Raw genomic sequence first — 26,043 nt, 5'->3', positions numbered from 1 at the left:
GTGTAAGAGCTAGCTGTTAAAACACTTTCACCAAAAACACAATATTAACAAAATATAGACTTGGCTTACAAAAAGTAGCATTTTAATCCTTTCTGCTTCAAGCTGCACATTATGCAAGGGTAGTAGTTATGGTTAGCCAAATTCTGGATTAAAATTCGTTTACACAACCGACTAAGATTATCTATATCAATGCTTCGCGGGCTGGATATTCTTGATTAGGACCAAGGGCCTATTACTTTTGTCAAGCAGAGATGGGTTAAAATTTGAAACGTTCAGCCAATCAAAATAATATTAATGCATGCTTGTTGTCTAGCTGTAGTTGTTGATCAAACTCGCACAAAAAATAACTCGGTCTGATAAATGTATGAGTGACAAGTATATTTGTTACAAGGGACTGACAAGTTTATAGGTGTCAAGTGTTGTTGTATACTGACAAGTATTTTTATGCATGCATGACAGTGACAAGTCTATGTTCGATTTAAGATAACTGATCGAAAGTTGTTTTTTTTCCCCAGAAAATAAAGCACTACATCACACATACGTGTTGGTTTGTATTTCATGTTTGGTGTGTATTAGTACTACTCGTGGGGGTGGGGGAGGGGAGGAAGTGACGGGCGGGTAATTAAGGGTCGGGGTAGGTTGGGGGGGGGGGGTCGGTTTTCGGTGTTTGAATGAACCAGAAATACTTCAAGATCTGAATCTGCACCAACACTAAACAAAACAGCAACGCTTAAAGCCGAATCTCAGTATATCTTAAACACGTTATACAAACAGCTTTAATGTTAGGTGATGCCAAGCTGTATATCGGAAGTTTCAGGTTTGGATTCCGGGTTCGAATCCGTAGGATGCCCATTGAGTCCAACCCAGCACTGATGAGTACCTGAATATGTTATGGAAAGCAAGGTCAAGGAATATGAACACTACACCCTGGTCGAAAACGTATCGATATTCTTGATACAACTAGTTTGAAATGGCCGATCAGCTTTAGACACGGTTCAATACTGCGATAGAGTGGGCGTGGCCTAACTGGCACGTCATCAACGCTAGTATCATAGAAAGCTCAAATACAGAAATACGGTAAGTTCGTGTTGGTTGCAGTCTATGGGAGATAACCACTTTAAAACTAAGCTGGTTATAAAACAAGCCGTAGTTATTCCCCTTACACTTATCATGAACGGTAACAAATAATATTTACAAAATAATATAAATAATAAAGCATCTATAAAACTCTTATAATAACACACTTTTAAATGCACTTAAAAAATATAAACAATTAAAAACAAACCTTTTCTTTTTTAGCAATAATAATTATTCCATTGGTTAATAAAATACACAAACTTTAATTTAATTTAAACACGTTAAAGATTTAAGTGACTTATTTTTTTTCCATAATGCATTTTAGCTTACATTAATGCATTTGAGTGTCATCTTTATATTTATTATATTTTTTTAAACTTACAAATAGTAAGTCAATATTTAAGCTTTAAATCAATGTGTTCCTTTAACCGTACTTTAACGGTTAAAGGAACACATTGACTTTAACCGTATTTTTATTAAGTTGGCACCGGAATCAACTAGTGTGTAGCTTTCTTAAGATTAAAAAAAAAGATTAATCCACCAATTGTTAACGTCTATAGTAGGGTATAAGATATAAAATCATTCGTGAACACCAGTTTACCTTCGTCGCCAGGCTGATTGATTGATTGATTGGTTGGTTGATTGATTGATTGATTGATTGGTTGATTGATTGATTGATTGATTGGTTGATTGATTGATTGATGCTACTTTAGCCAGATTACTTTAATCATTATTTAGTTATTGAATATAGTCATCTACACATTTTGTAAAGACAAATTTAATGTATATATTATAGTCAACTACACATTTTTTTGTGACTAATTTAATGTCTATACAGTCATCAACACATTTTGTATCGACTCATTTAATGTCTATTTAGTCAACTACACATTTTGTAATGACTAATTCAATGTCTAATTAGTTGGATACATTGATACTTTTGCATTTTTATAGATTATTTTATATGGAAATGTGTCTAAACCGAGTTACAAAATGTGATTGCAAACCCACGCTCCAACAGGCATAGTGAGAGAACATCAGCCGCCTACCATTGTGACCTTAGTAAAGGCTTGTGAAATAGCAGTAGCCGGCTAAATTTAACCAAGCATCCGCTTTTGTTTGCCTATAACTATCCTACAGATATCAATACTTTAGCATGTTTATTAAACAAAAACAAAGACCAAATAGACATGTATAGAACTTACTTTATGTAAGTCATTAGTACATTGAAACAAATGTATCCCAATCAAGAATAATTTATACATTTGAAACATGGATACTGTAAAGAATATTGCTTCGTATATTCACATTCATTATATATATATATATATATATATATATATATATATATATATATATATATTGACTAATAAGATCGATAATCATGAACACATTATGTTTTGTATACAGGAATATAACATGATATTTATAACATAGTATTTATAAAATGCAGAAAGCAAATTAAATAATATATAGATTAGCGGAGTTGTATAACAAGACTGTATATAGTACAGGGCAGCATTTAGCAAAATAAAATCGGATTTCTTGAGAGTTTGCGATAAACCATACACCATAATTATAATAGCAGCTATAGAGGGAGTAAAAAAATACATTCACTGGAAATAATCTATTTGATGTGTATAAGTATTATAATTTACGCTGAAATTCTTTCTATTTTGTCATCGTTCTGACTAGTAATATTGGCTGGGATTTCTTACAATACAATTAAGTATCAACATGCTAATTGCTATTTGGGACGATAAGACTTGGGTCACATGACATACACTATTCTTATTATTGGTCAAGTAAATCCATTATATCACTTACGAGCCGACACGCGGCATATCATACACCGCTATTTAGTTGTTTTATTTTCTACTTTTCAGTCATTCATAATTTGTGAATTCGACAGTACCAACGCTGCCACTGAAAATATTTGCTTTAAAACACTATCAGTAGGTCGTTAAGGACGATACTACCCCCACCCTCCTTTCCCCCAACCCCTTCCCTACACCCCCTTCCCGTGAAAGCAGCCTCCCTTAGTTACCTCCCCTAAGTTGAAAATCGTTTCAAACTAAAGTATCTGCCCCTTATAGCCGCAACTAAACCCGGCTCTACGTATGTAAACATTTAGCGTGAACCACAGCTCACCAGACCATGTAGGGGTGGGGTGGTAGGGAGCGCGCTTACAGCTTGTTTTCTAGCGTCTCCCAGAAGAGAATTATATATATAGATGCTCAATAAGATTTTTAAAAAAGAGGTTTTCAAAAAGAAAAATATTTTTGGTTGCCATGGTTACGTCCGCTATATCAGGCTGGGTTGTTGTCCTAATCCGCCCGAGGGACAGTACTTGGGACTTTTGGGTTTAGCAGCATTGAGCTTTACCGTCCCGACAAGGTCAACCCCTTCAGGGGTCTCCAAACTTTTCAGTCCGAGGGCCGCATTAACTATCAAATTTTAGTTCGGGGGCCAGGTTCTTCCAGGCATGTCTTTGATTTTTCTGGGCAAAATTCCTCAGCCATCACCAACAAACGTTTTTTCTGTGGACAAAAAGATCTCCGCGGGCCGGATCAGAGGACATCGAGGGCCGCATCCGGCCCGCGGGCCGTAGTTTGGAGACCCCTGCTTTAACTAAACATCTAGTTTTAAACGATGTTTTAATTATTTTTTTAAAGTTTATATTACTGGTGAAAAATACACAATCACATAAAATACCTTTTGGATAAAATTCACTAGACTGATCACTAGTAAAAAATATTGATTGGATGCATCTAATAGAAGGATGGCCTGTTGCGCTCATGTAAAGCAATTCTAAAAATACTGGATGACCCAATTTTTTTAGATTCTACAACAAATATGTTCTCAATCAAACGTCTTAATCTCAACATGTGTATGTTAGTTATATTTTATCTCACCGGATATACATGTAAACACATGTATATATATATTTATACAATACCATAAACTTAGCAGATGTAATACTAGCAAATAAAAGTAACATGGATTATACATTGCACATAGTCGCCAAAACAACAATCGTAATTCATCCACTCTTTTAAACAGTAAGTCACGTATGTTTCAAGTTTCAAACGCAGGCCTACACTTGTACAGTGTGTAGCTACACACGGATTATGATAATCTCCCTGTCAACAAAACTGACAGGGCGTATTAAAGATACCTGCAGGGGATTAATGGGTTTTAGTTGGATTAATGAGCCATCGCTAATTCATTTTTTTATCAGTTGTCTACATCATTAGCAAAATAAATCAAAATTACAGTTATACATACACAATAAATTGTACATAATGACACACATTGTTTTACTAAATTACATCTCAATTGAAGTTTGACTTCAGCGCACGTTAAACATTTGTATTGGTAAATTATTACCCAAACGGTCTATATATAGTGGTGTATGCGAAGTGCTCCTTACTATATAATGGTGATGGCAGTGTTTCATATATAATCGTTATTCAGATGCGTATGCAAAGTGCTCCCTAAATGATCTTTATATAACGGTATTACTCTCTATATAATCGTTATATACTAGTGCATGCGTTATATAGTTGTGTTGGCGAAGTGAACGGAATGAAGTGGTCGGATGATAAAGTCTCCAGATTGCACCGTGAAAGGTTCGGGGTCCCTTACCGGATGTACTTTATTATTCCTCTGTACACCGTTGCTCAGGTCTGTAAAACTGGTCGACTCTGATCTCGAACTGACCATCGAGTCTGAATCAGGTCCATTCAGACCCACAGCATCTATCGTGTTGTGTTTATATTGTACCTCCCGCTTTGAGATCAACTTTGGTGAGTCTGTGTCTTCAAGACTACACCCGTCAAACGCGAAGTTCTTCTCAAGGTCATGTAGATTTATAGGCGACATCTTGACGAAGACGTCTTTGCCTTTTTCAATATTTTGAGTTGTGACGTCTTTACGGGTAATAGCAGGGGAGTGAGTCGAGAAAATTCTGTCCCTGCTAGAGTTATTCGCCCCTTTGTGTTTACATTTATGCCGCTTCTTTCCTATAAGTCTCGGCGCGCCGCAGATTTTACAAGGAGAAAACAGGTTTTCGTTTATTGTTGACATAAATCGGGTTAAAGGTTTTTCCGACGGAGGGTCCGATGTTGATTTGTGAAAGTCTGCGTGCTTGTCTACCCATTGTCCAGTTTTCATGTCGTAGTTACTGCTGAATTCGCCAAGTGCCGTATTGGGTAGGAGTTTGTTCTTTTGGGTTGGGCCATCTTTGGCGTTGTGTGTTAGTTGTTTGACGTTTAGAGTAGATATCCCGTCTGCTGTTGTTGTTTGACTCTCTGGGAATGACGTACGGGTAGGATGAGAACCAGGTTCTTGTAGAAGGTCAAGGAATCCGTCGATTGGAATACCGGACTCTAGAGTCTGGGAAACGGAGCGCGCGCCTGAGTAGATCTCGCGGTAGTACCGCGCGCTACGAGATCTCTTCGGTCCAGGGCTGGTGTGGCCGTTTTTGTTTTTGTTGACGATGGAGGAGCGCAGGTACGGGATCAAGGTGCTGCCGATGTTGTCCTTCACCTTGCCGTTTTGGGTGATGTCTGCCAGGATGTCGGTGTGGACCCCGCTGTCGTCTGAACGTTTGGCGCGCTTTTCTCGGACAGACGGCTCCTCGTCCAGTAGCCAGTACGTCTGGAGTTCACCTTTTCCCTGTGAGTAGTTTCAAAACTTTAATAGAGATCAGGCGTAACAATTTAGCTTTAAACATTCAGGTCAATATAGTTGACTACATAAGACAAACATTATAGCAATGTAATTTTAGGATGTGGAGAGATAAAAATACTACCTCATCTACGCAATCTTCTTTACAAAACTGTATTTCTCGCTCCAAATATACGTCTCTATGTAGCTCATTTTCTCTTTCATACAATCTCACTCTCTTTTTCATTCTCACTGACTCATTTTGACTTTCTTTCTCGCTTTCCTTATTATTTTTACTTGTTTTATTAACAATCCCAATCTCTCTTTATTTCTTTTTATTTCTTTGTCACATTCTTGAAGTAACTATCTTACTCTCTATCTCACAAGTGTTTTAGAGTCTCCTCATTCATTGTCATGTCATTTGTTTTTTGTCGACCCTTCAATAGCTTGTATAAAGCAGTACCACCCTACCAAATTCTAGCGCAACAGACATCCCACACACCATAAACCACATGCTACTCTGGCCAACATTGTTACCTTCATGGCCACTAGGCCACGTTCCACCAACGTGTACCCTCCCAGCTCGTCTAGAAGCTTCTTACAGCTGGGACTCACGTGGATCTTCAGAGCTGTGGACACAAGGTAGGTTTTAGTTTTCACAGGTACGAGAGGTAGAAGGTAGGTTTTAGTTTTCACACGTAGACTATTGGTACAACTGTTAGAAATTAGATTTTAGACTGCTGAAGAGACGGAATAGAAACTGTTCAAGTAGCATTTTTAATTAATTGAAAATGAAACCACAGTTATTTTGCGAATACTTATCTTCTGGAAATGTATAGTTTGTATACAGTTTAAATTCACTCGAAAGCTTAACTACATAATTATGGTGTTTCAAATTTGGAGATTTTAAAATAATATGAAGTTTGTCGGTCAAGATGGTGCATGGATCAGCCTAGTGCGCATGCCGACAAAGTGTGTATGTCTGTCAGGGGCTCATGTAGGTGGAATACACATGCCATATTAGTGCACATGCCAGTCAAGGGAGCATATCATGTTAGTCCGCATATCATCTTAGTGCGCATATCTTGATGGTGCACATATCATGATAGTGCGCATATCATCTTAGTGCACATATCTTGATGGTGCACATATCATGTTAGTCCGCATATCATCTTAGTGCGCATATCTTGATGATGCACATATCATGATAGTGCGCATATCATCTTAGTGCGCATATCATGTTAGTCCGCATATCATCTTAGTGCACATATCTTGATGGTGCACATATCATGATAGTGCGCATATCATCTTAGTGCGCATATCTTGATGGTGCACATATCATGATAGTGCGCATACCATCTTAGTGCGCATATCATCTTAGTGCGCATATCATCTTAGTGCGCATATCATCTTAGTGCGCATACAAGCAACTATGAACACAACTGCTAAATCTTGTACCCACCTTCACCGTTAGACTCCATCCTGGAGGCTGTGTTGACTGTGTCACCAAACAAACAATACCTGGGCATGGTCTGCCCCACCACCCCCGCCACACATGATCCTAAAGGAAACAAAGGTATATTCATTACACCTTAGTGTTGTGTACGCCATTACAAGTTACCAGTGTGTCACCTCAGCACACAAAAACAACTGATACCTAAACAAAGTCACCACACATCACCACTATTACACCACAATTTACCACAATCTATGTTAAACTCTCCATATCTCCACAACTCACCCCTATTTCTAACACCTCACCATAACTCACAACTGTATCGCCACAAATCGCATCATCTCACCACCGTATCACCACTCCTCACTCCTATGTCACCACAACTCACCCCTAATATTAACACCTCACCATAAGTCATCATTGTGTCACCACACCTCACTACTGTACCACCACAACTCACAACTGTGTCACCACAATTCACCATTGTATCACCACAACTCACCACTGTGTCACCACACTTTACCATTGTATCACCACATCTAACCACTGTATCACCACTACGTCACCACAACTCATCACTGTATCACCACAACTAACCACACAACACCCCTACGTCACCACACCTCACCATTGTCTCACCACACCTCACCATTGTCTCACCACACCTCACCATTGTCTCACCACACCTCACCATTGTCTCACCACACCTCACCATTGTCTCACCACAACTCACCATTGTCTCACCACACCTCACCCCTACGTCACCACACCTCACCATTGTCTCACCACACCTCACCCCCACGTCACCACACCTCACCATTGTCTCACCACACCTCACCCCTACGTCACCACACCTCACCATTGTCTCACCACACCTCACCATTGTCTCACCACACCTCACCACTGTATGACCACACCTCACCACTGTATCACCACACCTCACCACTGTATCACCACACCTCACCACTGTATCACCACACTCACGATTGTATCACCACAACTCACCACTGTATCACCACATCTCACCACTGTATCACCACACCTCACCACCGTATCACCACAAATCACCACTGTGTCACCACAACTCATCACTGTATCATCACACCTCACCAATGTATCACCAAACCTCACCACTGTATCACCTCAACTCACCACTGTATCACCACACCTCACCTCACCATTGTATCACCACAAATCACCACTGTGTCACCACACCTCACCAGTGTATCAACACTATGTCACCACACCTCACCACTGTCTCACCACAATTCACCACTGTATCACCACACCTCACCACTGTATCACAACACCTCAACATTGTATCACCACACCTCACCACTGTATCACCACACCTCACCATTGTCTCACCACAACTCACCACTGTATCACCACAACTCACCACTTTGTCAACACAACTCACCACTGTATCACCACACCTCACCACTGTATCACCACACCTCACCACTGTATCACCACACCTCACCACTGTATCACCGCACCTCACCATTGTATCACCACAACTCACCACACCTCACCATTGTATCACCACTATGTCACCACACCTCACCACTGTATCACCACACCTCACCATTGTCTCACCACACATCACCACTATGTTACCACACCACTGTGTCACCACAACTCACCACTGTATCACCACACCTCACGATTGTATCACCACAACTCACCCCTATATCACCACACCTCACCACACCTCACCACTGTATCACCACACCTCACCACTGTATCACAACAACTCACCACTATGTATACCAATCCTCAGCTTAAGCACATCATCAGGCCTGTGTCTGATCTGGAACTGTTTGATGGCGGTCAGCAGATGGAGCGACATGGACGCTATCTCCCCCGCATGCTGGATGCCGTTCTTCTTGGGCAGACCACTGACCACCATGTACGCATCCCCGATGGTCTCCACCTTGTACACATCGTAGTCCTTGATGATCCGGTCAAACAGTGTGTACAGGTCATTCAATAGGTCAACAATCTGGGTAGGTAAAGGGAGTCTGATGTCAAAATTAACGGAAACTGGAATGGTATGGATTTAACACAAGGTTATCAAGAATAGCTAGAACATGCTTACGTGAAGCTGTGCTTGGTAAACGAAAAAGAGGTAGGGAAAGGAATAACAACAAGACTTTTCATACAATAAAATGTACGAGTTTAATCATGAGAAAGAGTGGGACTGAGGATGGGGATGGACAGAGTGGAAAAAAGGAAGATTGACGTCCCACTGCTAAACTAATGGCGGAAGTTCTAAACAAATGTTGTGATTTGTTTACTGATTATGAAACTGATCTCGGTCAGATGAGGCTCGTTAGCTGGGAGTAGCCACTCTTCTAGGAGAGACAACTCCAAAATCAAACGACTGCTGCCTTGTAGTTTGTTCTTGGTTGGACAAAGGCTATGGAAGCAAATCCAAAAAATGGCCTCAATGGTGCTTAACAAGTTGACACGTATACTTAATTGGGTTGGTGGGGATCCCTTCCAAAGCTAAAAATTAAGAACGAAGAAGAAAAAGATGAAACTGATGCTACTGTGGTTTTCAGGAAATTCAATAACTATGCGCGTGGTCTGAATAGATATCAAGTCATGCAGATAATGAATACTTTAAGAATGCAGTAGAGGTTTCATCGCTTGAGTGGCATCCCAATGGAAGGCGAGAGGGCACCTAAGACAGACCTGAAGGAGGAGTCTTCTTGAGGAACTGAAGACAGCAGGGATGTCTTGGGAGATTGCAAAATTAGCAGCCGGAGACAGGAGGAATGAGAATGTTATGGTTGAGGCCATACGCTTCACAATGGGTAAAGACAATAAAGTAAAAATAAAAGACATCTGAGTTAAAATGAACACAAATTAACTTTACATGTTACACATTTTCTATTTAACAAGCAGAATACCTATGCTCCGCTACTGATTAAAAACTGTAAAGATAGTTCTTCTAAGTAAATGTCAGCGATAGGTAAGTCGAATAGCAACAGTTTTCCCCTGAAAGCATAATCAAGGATGTCGTGCTACTTTTAAAGGCTCAATGTAGACGACAGATGGAAATTGGTAATACAATTGTAAGGACAATGAGGTCTCGTTATAAAGATGCTATGTAGGTTGTCAGTTTGTATTGTGTATTACTGTTAAATATTAAGATCCCCAATCAAGTCGAATGGACTGCAAATGAACCTACATGTCACTGACGTTAAATATCAGTAGTCTACCTGAGTGCTCTTAAATGACATATAACTGACATGTACAGAAGGAATGCTGATATAATATGTCACTGACGTTGACATACCTGTAAGGGCGTGCTCTCAGATGACATGGCAGTGAAGCCACAAATGTCACTGAAGTAGATGGTGACACTGTCAAATGCCTCAGGAACGACAGGCTGACCACGGACCAGCTGGGCGGCGACGCTCCTGAGTACAAAATAAACAAGACCGTTGTATCTGCTATTGTGCTGATGATAGCAAAGACGACTATACAAACAATATAACGTAAAGCTAAAGAAATCTCTTCACAAAATTAGGAGGTCTTCTTAAGGTTGAATCTTATACAGTATAATTTTAATAATAAAAGAAAAAACGTCCAATCTTTAAATGGAGGAAGAGTATCTATATGGTTTGGAAACAACAGAAGCGATGACTGGACCTAACGTATAATCAAACCACCACTGAACTAAGACTAGATCGAACATACTACCAAACCACCACTGAACTAAGACTAGATCGAACATACTACCAAACTACCACTGAACTAAGACTAGATCGAACATACTACCAAACCACCACTGAACTAAGACTAGATCGAACATACTACCAAACCACCACTGAACTAAGACTAGATCGAACATACTACCAAACCACCACTGAACTAAGACTAGATCGAACATACTACCAAACCACCACTGAACTAAGACTAGATCGAACATACTACCAAACTACCACTGAACTAAGACTAGATCGAACATACTACCAAACCACCACTGAACTAAGACTAGATCGAACATACTACCAAACCACCACTGAACTAAGACTAGATCGAACATAGTACCAAACCACCACTGAACTAAGACTAGATCGAACATACTACCAAACCACCACTGAACTAAGACTAGATCGAACATACTACCAAACCACCACTGAACTAAGACTAGATCGAACATACTACCAAACCACCACTGAACTAAGACTAGATCGAACATACTACCAAACCACCACTGAACTAAGACTAGATCGAACATACTACCAAACCACCACTGAACTAAGACTAGATCGAACATACTACCAAATCACGACTATAATAAGACTAGACCAACCATAAAACCAAACCACCACTGAACTAAGACTAGACCTAACATAAAACCAAACAACGACTGAACTAAGACTAGACCTAACGCAATATCAAACAACAGACTACACAAAGACAGTACTCACGAAGGCAACATCCGGTGCAGCAGAGTCTCCGTTTTCTTCTTCTCCTCGTGTAGTTCCACCGTCCTTTCAGCCACCACAGACTCCAGGTTGTTGGCGTACTTCTCCATCAGCAGCATCATGTTGTCGAAGATGTTGGACTTCCTGGAATACAAGGGGTCAATCATGGAACATATGAGGTCAACATGGAACATATGAGGTCAACATGGAACACGAGGTAAACATGGAACACGAGGTCAAACATGGGACACAAGATGTCTATCATTAGAGGTCAAAACACCATATGTTGGACTTACTGGAATATATGAGGTCTACACACGTTTTTATGATACAAATTACTTGTAGTCGACTAATTATTTTGAGTGTCTGTGTGTGTGTGTGTCTGTATGTGTGTGTGTTGTGTTTTTTCTAATGTGTGTATGTTAGCAAATATACTTTAGAACTCTCACCAGATTTGAAAGAAAGGTGTTTTGGAAAAACAAGAAAACATGAATGCCCGAAGTTCCAACACTATTTAGAGACTGTGACAGTTGGTGCCTCAGTCCAGTGGCATAGCGAGGTCGGGTGTCACCCGGTGCGGTACTTAATGGTGTCACCCCCCAGAGGCGTAGCGACCCTTCCCGGAGACAAACTTTTAATTTTCGATTTGCACCCCCCTCAATTTTTTTCTCTATTCATTTTGCTATTTTTTGCCTTGGTGTGACCCCCCTAAATGGTGTCACCCGGTGCGGTCCGCCCCCCTCCGGCCCCCCTCTCCCCTCGCTACGCCTATGACTCAGCCAACTATAAATTACCGAGTGAGCTCTAGTTCATTACTTACATTCCCTTCTGCATGGACTTGAGGGCTTTCCGGCAAGTTTTAAAATCTGGCCGAACTTCCGGGTTCTCGTCCCAGCACTGTGTCAAGGTCAACAGGACGTCACTCTCACAGTTGAGTTCGGAGATACTTGGTCGGAACGGTATGCCGTCCGCCGGCCCTTCTTTGATCCGTTCTACGATTTCTATAAATAGAACAGTTCGTTTTGTAAACAGTAGCAGCCTCTAATGAGTATACCACACCGCCATAAAAAGCGGCGTCACTCATTCCCAAAATTTTGGTGAGTCGAAACCTTCACATTGTTTTGTCAGTATTTAATAATTTATTGTATTGCTGTGCATTTTTTTCCTATTTTTTCATAACCCTAGCAAAAATGCAAGTGAAATATCGTTGGTGGGGTTTATTATATAATAGCTTTTGATAATTTGCCAATAAATTATTGTATTTAAACTACAGAGTCTGAGACTAAGCGAACAATATTTATGAAATATTTGAGGATACTTAAAAAGAAAACAAAGGGATACGAATGTTCTGTAGAGATGTAAAGATAGGCAAATTAATGTCAGATGTTTATTGGATGTACGCTCTCTATTGGAAGATGTTATCGTGGGTTGATAATATCATAAGAGCCGTGTATACATATATATATATATATATATATATATATATATATATATATATATATATATATATATATATATATATATATATATATTATTTTTTCCGCCTCAGGCATGTAATTTACGTTGCCAGTTTGCCTTATATGTTCGCTTTAGTATTACCTCATCATCGGCTTGTGAGGACTGATACAGATTTACAATAATAATACTGCTTTCTTACATGTAGCCTACATTCATTGATTTAAGATGGTTTACTTATACATAGATCTAATACAAAAATTCTAATTACAATTTTATTTTTAATAATCTGAAAATGCAAATTAAATGATGGTTCAATGGATTTTTTTTTCCATCGGTGTGGTGGGCTGAGGGGGGAGGGGGTAGAGCTAAAACAAAGTAGGGATTACAGAGAATTAAAATGATACAAATTTTAAGCAACCGGACCAGTTATGTTGATTACAATTGGACACATAAAATCAACCATTCTTCCCTTTCAAACATCTATATCTATAGCAGTCCTCCCTAGGTTTTTCAAATTAATTAATTAAACATTTAATTTAGTAATAATAATTTATTTGGTGGTTTTACACAGCTTCAAAGACATGAACATCAATTGTATATATAGTAATTAAATGGAGAAAAATAAAATGGCATAAGAACTAAACTAAAATTAGGTGTGCAAATTCGGTTTCTCTTGACTGCTTAGTTTACTGTGCTCCGTCCTTAGCTGCGGAGTCAAAGGTTCACATTGTAGTCACCCATGGACAGAAACGGATGGGACCGTGGGATGAGGGTCTCTGGAATGATCTATCATTCCAAAATTTTCCATGACTCAAAATTGACCCCTGGCGATGAGGTACGCTGCCCACGATTTATCCGCCAGTCCGGTTGGGTGGGGGGAAGTGTGGACATAAGAATCGTGTATATAAAACAGCGGGAATAGGCATACTGCGAAATTATGACGCATCGTAGTAAATGAAGTAACATTGATTAATTTAACTTTTTTTATTTAATGCATCTAATGCCGTTTTGAAAGTAATATTAAAATCATAAAATGTTTTCACAATATAACAAAGTATGAAAATAGCAAATTATCTCAAAACGTTATTAATGATACTATTTAGGAGATAGCTAACTTTTGCAATATTTTAATGTCGGTATATATCTGTGATTTTAACTTCTGTTGTGAATAAAGTGCAATTTGCTTCCCTTAGTTAATTCAAATTTACATATGGGAAGTAAGTACCTGAAATCAATATTAAATTTGGAAGTTTTATTTTGCAATATTTGATTTTGCATTTATTAAACTTTTGTGTCTAGCATTGACTTTTGAATATGATATTTATATGTATAGAGTATACATTTAAATATATCTCCATATATGAATATTGTACGTTCCATTATGTGTATGCGTGCATTTTTAGCAATAGTCAACAACAGCGAATAGCTTTTTTTTTTTTAAATCGCCGAGAAACACGACATTTTTATATGGAAATAATGAAAATCGATACTATATTAATTTATGTTAGAGCACAGGCGGTTATAGTTACAGTTAGCCATGACTCGGGAAAAGGTGATGCATCGGGTTGAATTATTGTTGATATCGATATAAAACAATGTCAACTAAAATGTACAACTATGATGGGTTACTATTTGATATAGCGTAAAGAAAACGTAGAACTAAAAGGAGTTACTCTTTGGTGTAACATAAGGCCAATGTAAAACCATAATGGGTTACCTTTTGGTGTCAGGTGACAATCACCATAGCAACCGTTCCTGTTGAGTATCTCATACAGCACAATACCGAAAGAGTACACGTCCCCTTTCTGCGTGCCGCCCAGCGGGGGTTTCTCCATGCGGAGTAACTCAGGAGCAGTCCATAGAAATCCTGAGACGAAAGAAAAACATCAGGAATAATTTTTCCTGCACAGCTAGTACATTGTCATAGTCTACATTTGTAACATACTCATACAACATAAGCATACAATTTAATACTTTCATATCATCAGCTTTTCCCGTTCGGAGTTCATCTGCTTCAGATACCTCGGCGTATGAAGGTAAAGTGTGGTCAGCAGTATATACTAAAGTATATTCATACTATAATATATTATAGTATGTGCATATTATAACATACTATAGTATATTCATACTGTAATACACTATAGTATATTCATCCTATAATACACTATAGTATATTCATACTATAATATACTATGGTATATTCATACTATAATGCACTATATTATTTTCATACTATAATACACTATAGTATGCTAAACCAAAGTGGTTCGAGCTTAATTTAACTGAGGTACAACTGAAAAGTGGTTCCATTAATTTTTTGTGGTACTTCAGCAAAGTGGTTAATGTTTAAATTGACGAGGTACCACAGCACATTGGTTCCAGTTAAAATGGCACTCACGTTTATAATTAGCATGCTCTCCGTGGTACGGGAGCTCTTGTTTGGCCTTGAACTTGTTGAGGCCAAAGTCCGATATCTTGACCACCCAGCGACTGTCGACTAGGCAGTTGGAGGACTTGAGGTTGCCATGGGAGACGACGGTGCTGTGTATGTAGATCATACCCTGGGTTAGAAACATAGTTGTGGTCAACTAAAACACAATGTGTATGTAGATCATACCCTGGGTTAGAAACATAGCTGTGGTCAACTAAAACACAATGTGTATGTAGATCATACCCTGGGTTAGAAACATAGTTGTGGTCAACTAAAACACAATGTGTATGTAGATCATACCCTGGGTTAGAAACATAGTTGTGGTCAACTAAAACACAATGTGTATGTAGATCATACCCTGGGTTAGAAACATAGTTGTGGTCAACTAAAACACAATGTGTATGTAGATCATACCCTGGGTTAGAAACATAGTTGTGGTCAACTAAAACACAATGTGTATGTAGATCATACCCTGGGTTAGAAACATAGTTGTGGTCAACTAAAACACAATGTGTATGTAGATCATACCCTGGGTTTGAAACATAGTTGTGGTCAACTAAAACACAATGTGTATGTAGATCATACCCTGGGTTAGAAACATAGTTGTGGTCAACTAAAACACAATGTGTATGTAGATCATACCCTGGGTTAGAAACATAGTTGTGGTCAACTAAAACACAATGTGTATGTAGATCATACCCTGGGTTAGAAACATAGTTGTGGTCAACTAAAACACAATGTGTATGTAGATCATACCCTGGGTTAGAAACATAGTTGTGGTCAACTAAAACACAATGTGTATGTAGATCATACCCTGGGTTAGAAACATAGTTATGGTCAACTGAAACACAATGTGTATGTAGATCATACCCTGGGTTAGAAACATAGTTGTGGTCAACTAAAACACAATGTGTATGTAGATCATACCCTGGGTTAGAAACATAGTTGTGGTCAACTAAAACACAATGTGTATGTAGATCATACCCTGGGTTAGAAACATAGTTGTGGTCAACTAAAACACAATGTGTATGTAGATCATACCCTGGGTTAGAAACATAGTTGTGGTCAACTAAAACACAATGTGTATGTAGATCATACCCTGGGTTAGAAACATAGTTGTGGTCAACTAAAACACAATGTGTATGTAGATCATACCCTGGGTTAGAAACATAGTTGTGGTCAACTAAAACACAATGTTCGGGGGTGTAAGGCGTAGAAGGTGAGACGTAGTACGGGGGAAGGAGGGTGAGGGGACAGAGAACGTAGGGCGAGGGGCGTAAAACATGGTACATATGACGTAGTAAGAGTGATGTGGGACGCTATACTAGATACTTAGGACGAGATACTTAGGATGAGGGACAGAACGTATGACGAGGGACGTAGAATGAGAGACGTAGGATGAGGGACGTAGGATGAGGGACGTTGGATGAGGGACGTAGGATGAGGAACGTAAAATGTACATGACACATGTCAACGATGGTCTACATGACGAAATACCCGTGTACACAAACACTAGACAGACAAAACTAGAGACCCACCTTCAGTATATCGGATACAATGGACGCTATGAACATGTCAACAATGTGTACATTACAAAATACTCGTGTACACTAACACTGTAGGCCTACAGACAAAACTAGAGACCCACCTTCAGTATATCCGATACAATTGACGCTATGAACATGTGATCAATGGTGTACATGACAAATTACCTATGTACACAAAACACTAGACAGACAAAACTAGAGACCCACCTTCAGTATATCCGATACAATGGACGCTATGAACATGTCATCCAGCTTGAGATCGCTGTTCTCTAAGATATCCTGGAATCAAAGCAAATATTTCAATACACTGAGTAGAATATGTTTACGTGAGCCGTGGTTGATTCCCACCTAGTAAACTATACTTTAGCGGATATATAAGGTGTATGTATTTCATGGTATTAAACACTTGATCAGATACACAAAAAAAACATATTTTAAAATTTATGTTTTTAGACTTGATCTTCAATAGGGCAGATAGTTTTTTTTTATATTTGATTTACGTATGTGCAACCGATGGTACACTTCAGTATATCATTTAAATTGTATCTGCTTTAGAGATGTCGGTGTGTGATGGTACTTTGTTGTCAGTGTCGTTACTTTCCCTAACTCGAAACAGGTACTTATTAGAGCTGGGTGAGCTCAAGTAGTCCAAAAGTATCAGTCCGAAGAACAGAACTCACATCTATCGGATGAGCACTTGTGTGCTCTATCACTCAACCACACCACTCCAAAAGATCTGACCACAAGACTCACTTTCAGACTACCTTTGGTGCGGTACTTGTGTGTTCTATCATTCAACCACACGACTCACCTCGAGACTACCTTTAGTGCAGTACTTGTGAGTTCTATCACTCAACCACTCCACTGACTAGAAGACTCACCTCTAGACTACCTTTAGTGCAGTACTCTGTGACGATATGGACCAGACCAGGCTCCACCGTGACCCCCACAAACTGGACAATGTTGTCGTGACGTAGATCTCTCATCTTAATGGTGGTAGGTGGACATTACATTAGCATGGACAACTCTCTCAACATTGGTTTCATTAAGCCATATATTGGTTGCAGATTGTAATTGCTATTTCAAATATACTGTTATATAGATAGAAGTGACTTTTTACTGTGTTTTTTAAAACAAAACAGACTTAGTACTAATTAGTATAATTAGTTTAAATTGTATAAACTATGCATTGTTTAGTGTACGGTGTTAGAGCTACAGTAACAATGTGTTTATTATGACATGTTTAAAATGTGTTTTACTGTGACAAGCTGAACTTAAGAGTAAATGTATTGTTTAAATAACAGTGTAAGTCCTACCATCTTCAGCTCCAGCTTGATGTCCCTTGATGTCGTGTCAATATTTTTCTTCTTGATGGGTTTCATGGCGACCAGGGTGCCCTTGTACACCCCCATCTTTGTAAACCTCTGCTCCTGCTCGGGGCTGATGCTTATACAGCCGCTGTTCTGGGGCTGTAGGAAAGATAAGACAAGCTGTGTTGGGAATTGTGGGGTTTAATCTGTTACGGTACTTAGAGATACATGTGTTTGAGACATACAGAAAAGTTTCCGTATACGGACATTAACGGAACGTTTGCCCATGTCCTCAAACACACTGCATATGGCAACATATAAGAAACAATATACTAAGCCTTCTACTATCAATTACAGAACTTGTCCCCGAACATACACAATATGCCTCTACAAATACATGCGTGTCCCCTCAAAACTTGTTCCCACACATACATAATTTGTTCCCACACATACATAATTTGTTCCCACACATACATAATTTGTTCCCACACATACATAATTTGTTCCCACACATACAGAACCTGTCCCCAAACATAAAGAACGTGTTCTCACATATACATATGTCTCCTTACATATAGAACGTGTCCTCCCACAAACAGAACTTGTCCACACACACATATATCTTGTCCCCACACAAAAGAAGTCTACAAATACCTAGCTTACCAGCATCCATCTACGACCCCACAATACATCACTAAACATGCAGAGCAATTTCCCTTACATACTCATAACTTGTCCCCGTATATAAGGAACATATCCTCATACACACACACACATAGATCATGTTCCCACACGGCAACAAATCCAAAATGTGACCTACCCCTATAGAACTAAGGATGGACAAAGCTGAAATGGCCACGTCGGGTTGGAGTTGTATATCCTTCATGTCAATCTTCCAGAGTAAACTGGCTAACTCCTGCTCATAACGCCAGTTCCTGGACAAAAATACAATCACATTAGTAATATAGACCAGTAGTAGACATTGCACGTTATTAAGATTGAACGTGGGCCGGCGCGGCCTATGCGGTTGAGTACACGACTGCTAACTCATGGGTATCGAGTTCGAATCAAAGTTCTAGTTAGTAGAACGTCTCTGAGTCCATCCAGCTCTGATGGGTACCCAACTCACGTTAGGGAAAGTAAAGGCGGCTGGGTATAATGCTGATCACACTCTCTTCACATGATCTCTTCGTATGCCGAGGTAACTGAAACAGGTGAACTCTACTGCACTTGCATCATGGACCGTCAGATTCGAAAAGGGAACTTTACTTAAGGTTGACCACTAGCACATATAATCGTTGGTTCTATCTTAAAGATGTTCTGTAGTAAAGCTTAAATAAGTTTACCTGTTTAATTACATTTTAATAATTTGAACCTTGACTAAACCTATATCTTAACCTTCTATCTCAAAATAGTTCTCATTATTAACGCATCACCTTTACGTATTCGAGTCTATCCCTTCCCCATACTACACTCAAACCTTGAACCTAACCCTGACCATAGCTCATACTCTAATCCTTACCATAAACAAAACAATACTGGATAAAAAACAACACGACTAACGCACATTGACAACTTACAACCCTAATCGCAACACGTAGTAGCACACACAATACTAATCGATGGTGTTGGGATTGATTGTAAATCAGTACTACATTCCAATTCTAGTATTAAGGTCGGTTTCAGTAGGCTACTTAAAACTAGATACAATCTGAAATTTTTATTCTACTTTGAGCTATAAACAGATATGGGATTAAAGTGTCCGTGTCGTAACCTTGAGGGCTAGCTTACACGATTTACTTAAACATCAACAAACAGCTTTTTTAAAATTAATTAACTAAACGACGTAGGTGGTATGTTACGCATGGGAGATCACACTCAACAGAAAAGCATTAATAGCTTCTCTCCCTTTGTTGTAGAAAGCCGTTTTGTTTTGAACCGATGCATCCGGTTTCACTTGTATTTCTATTTTGTGTTCAATGCCACATTATGCTAATCGGGGTTTGCTATTTTTAGCTGCATATTTTTTATAAGCATTTTTCATTTGAGTTATAATTGGCCGAAAAGTACACAAGCATGCTTGCTAGCTTTTGGCTCTACGCAAATCTGGAAAGCCGGCGCTTTTATCACACATAGCCGGAAAGTCAGAAAAAGACGGATTTCAGGTAGCCGGAAAACCGGCTTGTTATATATTTAGAAAGACGGCTTACCCACTTGACCGGAAAGTCGTCCCCCACTCATAAAATGGACATCTCTGAAAAAGCCGGAAAACCGGCTACCCCCACACTTTAAGAAAGGCGACACCCTACACATCTAGACAGCCGGCTGATTAAGCTACAAAAACCAAGACATTTCGAACCTCCTCTTCACTCACGCAACTAGGTACTACCCCTGAGCCACCCAGATACCCCAGCCCTCTCACCTGGCTATTCAACCTGTTTTCCACACAGGTTTTTTTTTCGTCTTTTGGCCAAACTCCAATCCTCAGCCACCCTCACCGACCCCCACATCACCAATCTTTCTCCGGACATTGAATCCACCCTAAATAAACCCCCCACCCATTATATCGACCATACCCAAATTCTATTTAAAAAAACAGAGCTGTTTACCTAACAAGCGACTAAACTCCAGAATATTTTTTTTTTAATTCCAAACACACAAAAAATAAATAAAAAATAAAAAAATAAAATAAAATCCCATTAAGCCTTAGATTTGCTTGAACCTGAAAACATTTTATTGACAGGCGCTTGGTGTACTCAATTATAAACAAAAAATAGTTTCCTTGACCTGATCTGACCTCTACTTTTCTTTTTAGTTCACTAATTAAATAATATAAAGTAGAACATAGAAACATGAGTGACCCTAGTTCATTGACCAATCATTTTAAATCTCGGTCAAAGTGAGATGTGACAAACACAAGAACGCATGTACATCCGTATGGTCATGTTGATTACCATGACTACAACTTAACAACCAAGCTAAAGTTAGGTACTTAGTCAAAAATAAAATAAGTTTCTAGAACGGAAAAAGACATGGTCTAAAATCTGAAAAAGTTGATTTTACGAGGTGAAAAAAAATATCTTAGGGATAATTAGATATTTAGAGTTAAGAAAATGTTTCTCTAATGACCTCCGCTTGCTTTTATATTTTTACACTAGTGACCAAGTGGAATTTTGGGGAAAATAATTATTTCAAGACACAAAATAAATATTTAAATATCAAAGTTTATAAAAGTGAACATGTATAATAGATAGCCTTTTTTTTCTTTCAATAATGAAAATAATGAGCCAATGTGTGTTGATGTGTGTGAGTTATTTTTCTTAAACTTTATTTGCTTGTGCATGGGTATATGTAAGTGTATGCATCTGTTGTACCTTTGCGAATTCATACCTTTAGGCTTATATGTCTTCCTGAGTTTGTAATATGTTTATGTGTTAGGTAGAGTGAAGGAAGACTGCGGTAATTAAAAAAACTGTACCTAAAATTTAAAAAAATCTATTTAAAATTGTCCCAGTTTCTTTATAAAATCAAGTAATGTCGAAGCTCTTTTGTGATAACAATGCACTATGCAGATGTTGCGAAAATACATAGCATGAAGAAAAAGAGAAGTACGTATTACATCTAATTATTCAGGCTTATGAATCATTGTAATGAATAATTAATGACCGACACTATGGCACATGATAATTATTAATGTAATGTGATGTCACCGTCGTATTTATACAGTCCATGTGTTGAGTTAAAATAAAACGACGGTAAAAAGGAATGCTTTATTGGTCTGTTGTGATAATATACTTTTTCATTGGCGACCATGGAATGGGGGTAATAACTCCAGCAGTTTATGGTCTGAATTTGGAGGGGGGGGGAGTGAAAAATAAACGCTCTTGTAGCCCCTATTAAACAGGGTTATGGAACGGCATGGCCTTGACTTAGAGCGCTAGACTTATAACCTGAAAGTCTCGGGTTCGAATCCGGGTTAAAGTCAGTCTCTGAATCCACCCAGCTCTAAGGGGTACTTAACTGTTGTTATGGAAAGTAAAGGCGGCTGGGCATAGTGCTGACCACAATGCCGAGGTCAAGAAACATGTGAACTCTACTTCGTCTGCCCAATAGACCGTTAGTTCTAAAGAGGTTTATTTTCTTTATATAAAACACACTCCGAACTTCTATATCTAGCAGTGGTCCCCTAAACACCAAAGTTTTAGCAGTGGGCCCCCTAAACACCAAAAATCTATATCTAGCAATGGGCCCCCTAAACACCGAAAAATATATACCTAGCAATGGGCCCCCTAAACACACTCCAAACTTCTATATCTAGCAGTGGTGCCCCTAAACACCAAACTTCTATATCTAGCAGTGGGGCCCCTGACAACACAGATTCCGGAAATCACATCCATTTCACATATCACACTGACATGTCACGCACTAGAAGACAACCGTCAAAGATAATTAATTATTCACGGCGCGTGATGCTGCAGACGTCAATGTAATTAATGCACGACGACATTTTTTTTATATCTGGGCTTACAGATACAACTTAGGAAAAAAAATGTCTTAGAATATACCAGAACTAATTCAATAATTCATATGACATTGTATGTTTTCTTTAGATGTGTCGGTTTAAATAACAACGTTTGGCCGCGTGGAAAGAAAATGTTGGCATCAAACGGAAATATGCTGTGCGGTCATTTGTGTGACATAATTAGTGTATGACAAATTTAATTTTATGACATAATACATTTTCTTGATTTTTACTTTCATTAGACATTTTTTTAAAGCTGAAAAGATGCTTCGTGTAAAAAACATTATTATACCAAAGCATAAAAGATGTTTGACCCATATTAGGCTATGAAATATTGAAAAACATTTCCATTGCGATTAAGACTTCTTTCCTACAATTCTACGAACCGCTTCAAAAATATGTAGACTTCCACCACAAAAATAATTAATATTAAACACATTGTATGACCTATTAGAGTTGTTCCATTATATAATTATTAGATAATAATTATTAGATGTATAAAAAAAGTAAAAAATAAGATCGTATAACAATTATTAGAAATCTTCAACTCTACTAAAATCATCCAAAGTACTACAAACTTTTATCGTAAGATATCGAGCAACATGGTGGGACGGCGTGGCCTAGCGGTTTAGAGGTAAACTGCTAACACAATAAAATCTCGAGTTCGAATCCGAGTTCAAATAATTGGCGGCTGGGCATAGTGATGACAACACTATCCCTACATGTGCCTAGGTTTCTGTAGCAGATGAACTATATTTCATCTGCCCCATGTGTCTTGGCCACAAACGGGAAATGATGATGATTCGCAATATATTATGCATGATATCATTTGTCCTGCGAATTATTTTTTTTGTCAGCGAGTTCATTTATTCTATATATTTTGTTCTGAAACCCTTTTTTTCAGTGAGATATTTTGTCTCGCATATTTTGTCTGAGATAGTTTGTCCTGAGATAAATTATCTTTATTGCCATTAAAATATGTTGATAAAAAAACGAGATCGGTTTTAGAGAGGAGAGGGATGGGGGAAATCTTCGAAGGTGTTCTTTTATCGTCAAAATTGTTAATAGGATGAATTGGTTAGCTTCGAAGCTCTTTGATAGATCATTAAGGAATGCTTTAATAGATAGTGACTTGTCTACGGAAATCTTCAATGGATAGTGACTTGCAGAGGCGTAGCGACCCTTCCCGGGGCCCGGGGACAAACTTTCGATTTGCACCCCCCCCCCCTCTCAAACTTTCGATTTGCACCCCCCCCCCCCTCTCAAACTTTCGATTTGCATCCCCCGAAAACTTTCAATTTGTTTTTCCAACCCATTTTGGCGCCCCCTAAGGTCGGTGCCCGGGGACATATGACCCCCGCCCCCCCCCCCCTTCGCTACACCTCTGGTGACTTGTTTATGGAATGCTCTACTAAAGAAGTAACCACTTACCTGTAGAGAACTGCCAGGACGATGACCAGCAGCAGACCAAGACCACCAAGACATCCGCCCACTATACGCGGTAGTTGACCTACACAAACAACGGGTTGTAATGGCAAAAAGACGCGGTTTTCAAACTAACATTTAAACATAACTATCATAAAACTTATGTGATATATAAAATACCAAAACTGACATTTAAAACTGATTTTAATTTTTATATTTAAAATATTTTAAAATAAAATTTGTTCATTGTTGATCAAGAATTAGTATTGTCTACAGATTCAATAACATTCGTCATTAGCTAATAATTAATTTACATACATTGCAACTCTTCAGACTTATTCAGATAATAATAACCAAAGTATAAATACATATGTTGTAGGTTGTTAATTTTAAGTCAAGATAATTTTCATATTATTGTTTTTTTCCCCAAAATGCATTATCAGACTAATTTAGTTATGAAAGGATTATTGTTAAAATTAGTAATGAAATTGTGGATTGTATCCAGTTTTGGATGATATCCATGAATTACTCACTCGGTTCCTCTCGACACAGCTCACCAAAGTATCCACACGGGGGCTCATCCAGAGGGACTTTGTCCCCAAATACATCCACATCCATTACGTACGTCTGTGGATGAATGCGTGATATTAATGTGGGGAACGCAGAAAAGAAAGGCAGTGAAATAGTTGTGTAATAAATAATAATATAATTTTAAAATTTGATCATAAGACAACATTCTGCTTGATTGTACGTGATTTTAGTTGTGTGAACAACATAATGCTGTATCGACACAATTCAGACAACAAAATTGAAAATATATTAACTTTGTGGTTTAAATTTTTTTTAAAATCGTCGTTTAATCAATTAGGTTCTGATTTTGATTGATGAACTAATTAAAGATTTGTTTGAATGAGATGTAGCTCACACATTCTACTCTTTGAGCATATCCACTACAAGGGTTAAGGGAAATAACCTACCAATCTTTGTATATCAGCCCAACGTATCTTCTACAAGGGTACAGGGAAACAACTCACAGATCCACATATCAGTCCTACCTATCTAAACGGGTAAAGGGAAACAACTCACCACTCTTTTTATATCCGTACTACTTATTTACAAGGGTAAAGGGAAAGAACTCACCACTCTCTGCATATCAGCCCGGCTACGAGCGAACCTCCCCACCGGCTTGAGCCCCATGCCGTAGGTGTTGGCCATGGGCTGGAGGGCCAGGACGGTGTAGTTGCCTTCAGCGTCACCGTTGTTGTCTAGGTACACCTCGTAACCCTGGATACCTGTAGTAACAAGTCACGTGACTTAAGTGCTTGATTTGTAAAACACATAGAGCATTTAGTGAATATATGGCAGTGGCCTCAAAATAGTAGATATTATGTAGGGATTGGTAGGTATGATATATATATATATATATATATATATATATATATATATATATATATATATATATATATATGTATATATATATGGGATATAAAATTATTAGTACATAGTAAACGATTTAAATCTGAGAAATTACAGTTCTGTTTATATAGAAATATAGGAAATGGAGCCAAAAAATAAGTATAAACATCATGGAACGTACAGACTATAGATACCAACTTTTTATAGGCATTATGGATACACGCTAAGGATACAAACTAATGATATAGCAAGGAGTAGATTCAAACTGAATTGCTAGTAAATCAG

General features: G+C 38.5%; 1 protein-coding gene across 1 annotated transcript in view; it reads right to left on the bottom strand.

Annotated features, from left to right (window-relative positions):
• Positions 1–4,195: 4,195 nt before the first annotated feature.
• LOC131950332 (guanylate cyclase 32E) overlaps positions 4,196–26,043 on the bottom strand; it is a 33,640-nt gene continuing 11,792 nt past the window's right edge. Inside the window, exons 5-21 of the mRNA XM_059312435.1 lie at positions 25,483–25,634; positions 24,876–24,969; positions 24,349–24,427; positions 19,216–19,330; positions 18,402–18,554; positions 17,967–18,071; positions 17,293–17,364; positions 15,506–15,668; positions 14,825–14,974; positions 12,470–12,650; positions 11,653–11,793; positions 10,512–10,635; positions 8,966–9,209; positions 7,211–7,309; positions 6,286–6,377; positions 4,726–5,757; positions 4,196–4,255 (exon numbers count right to left, since the gene is read on the bottom strand). Coding sequence (XP_059168418.1) covers positions 4,196–4,255; positions 4,726–5,757; positions 6,286–6,377; positions 7,211–7,309; positions 8,966–9,209; positions 10,512–10,635; positions 11,653–11,793; positions 12,470–12,650; positions 14,825–14,974; positions 15,506–15,668; positions 17,293–17,364; positions 17,967–18,071; positions 18,402–18,554; positions 19,216–19,330; positions 24,349–24,427; positions 24,876–24,969; positions 25,483–25,634 — 3,056 coding nt within the window. The remainder of the gene's footprint in view (positions 4,256–4,725; positions 5,758–6,285; positions 6,378–7,210; positions 7,310–8,965; positions 9,210–10,511; positions 10,636–11,652; positions 11,794–12,469; positions 12,651–14,824; positions 14,975–15,505; positions 15,669–17,292; positions 17,365–17,966; positions 18,072–18,401; positions 18,555–19,215; positions 19,331–24,348; positions 24,428–24,875; positions 24,970–25,482; positions 25,635–26,043) is intronic.

Source organism: Physella acuta, unplaced genomic scaffold (genome assembly GCF_028476545.2).
Source record: "Physella acuta isolate Inbredline_101_S28 unplaced genomic scaffold, ASM2847654v3 ptg000754l, whole genome shotgun sequence".
Lineage (NCBI taxonomy): Eukaryota > Metazoa > Mollusca > Gastropoda > Physidae > Physella > Physella acuta.
Note: the sequence above shows the minus strand (reverse complement) of the source record. Positions and strands in the feature narration are given on the sequence as shown.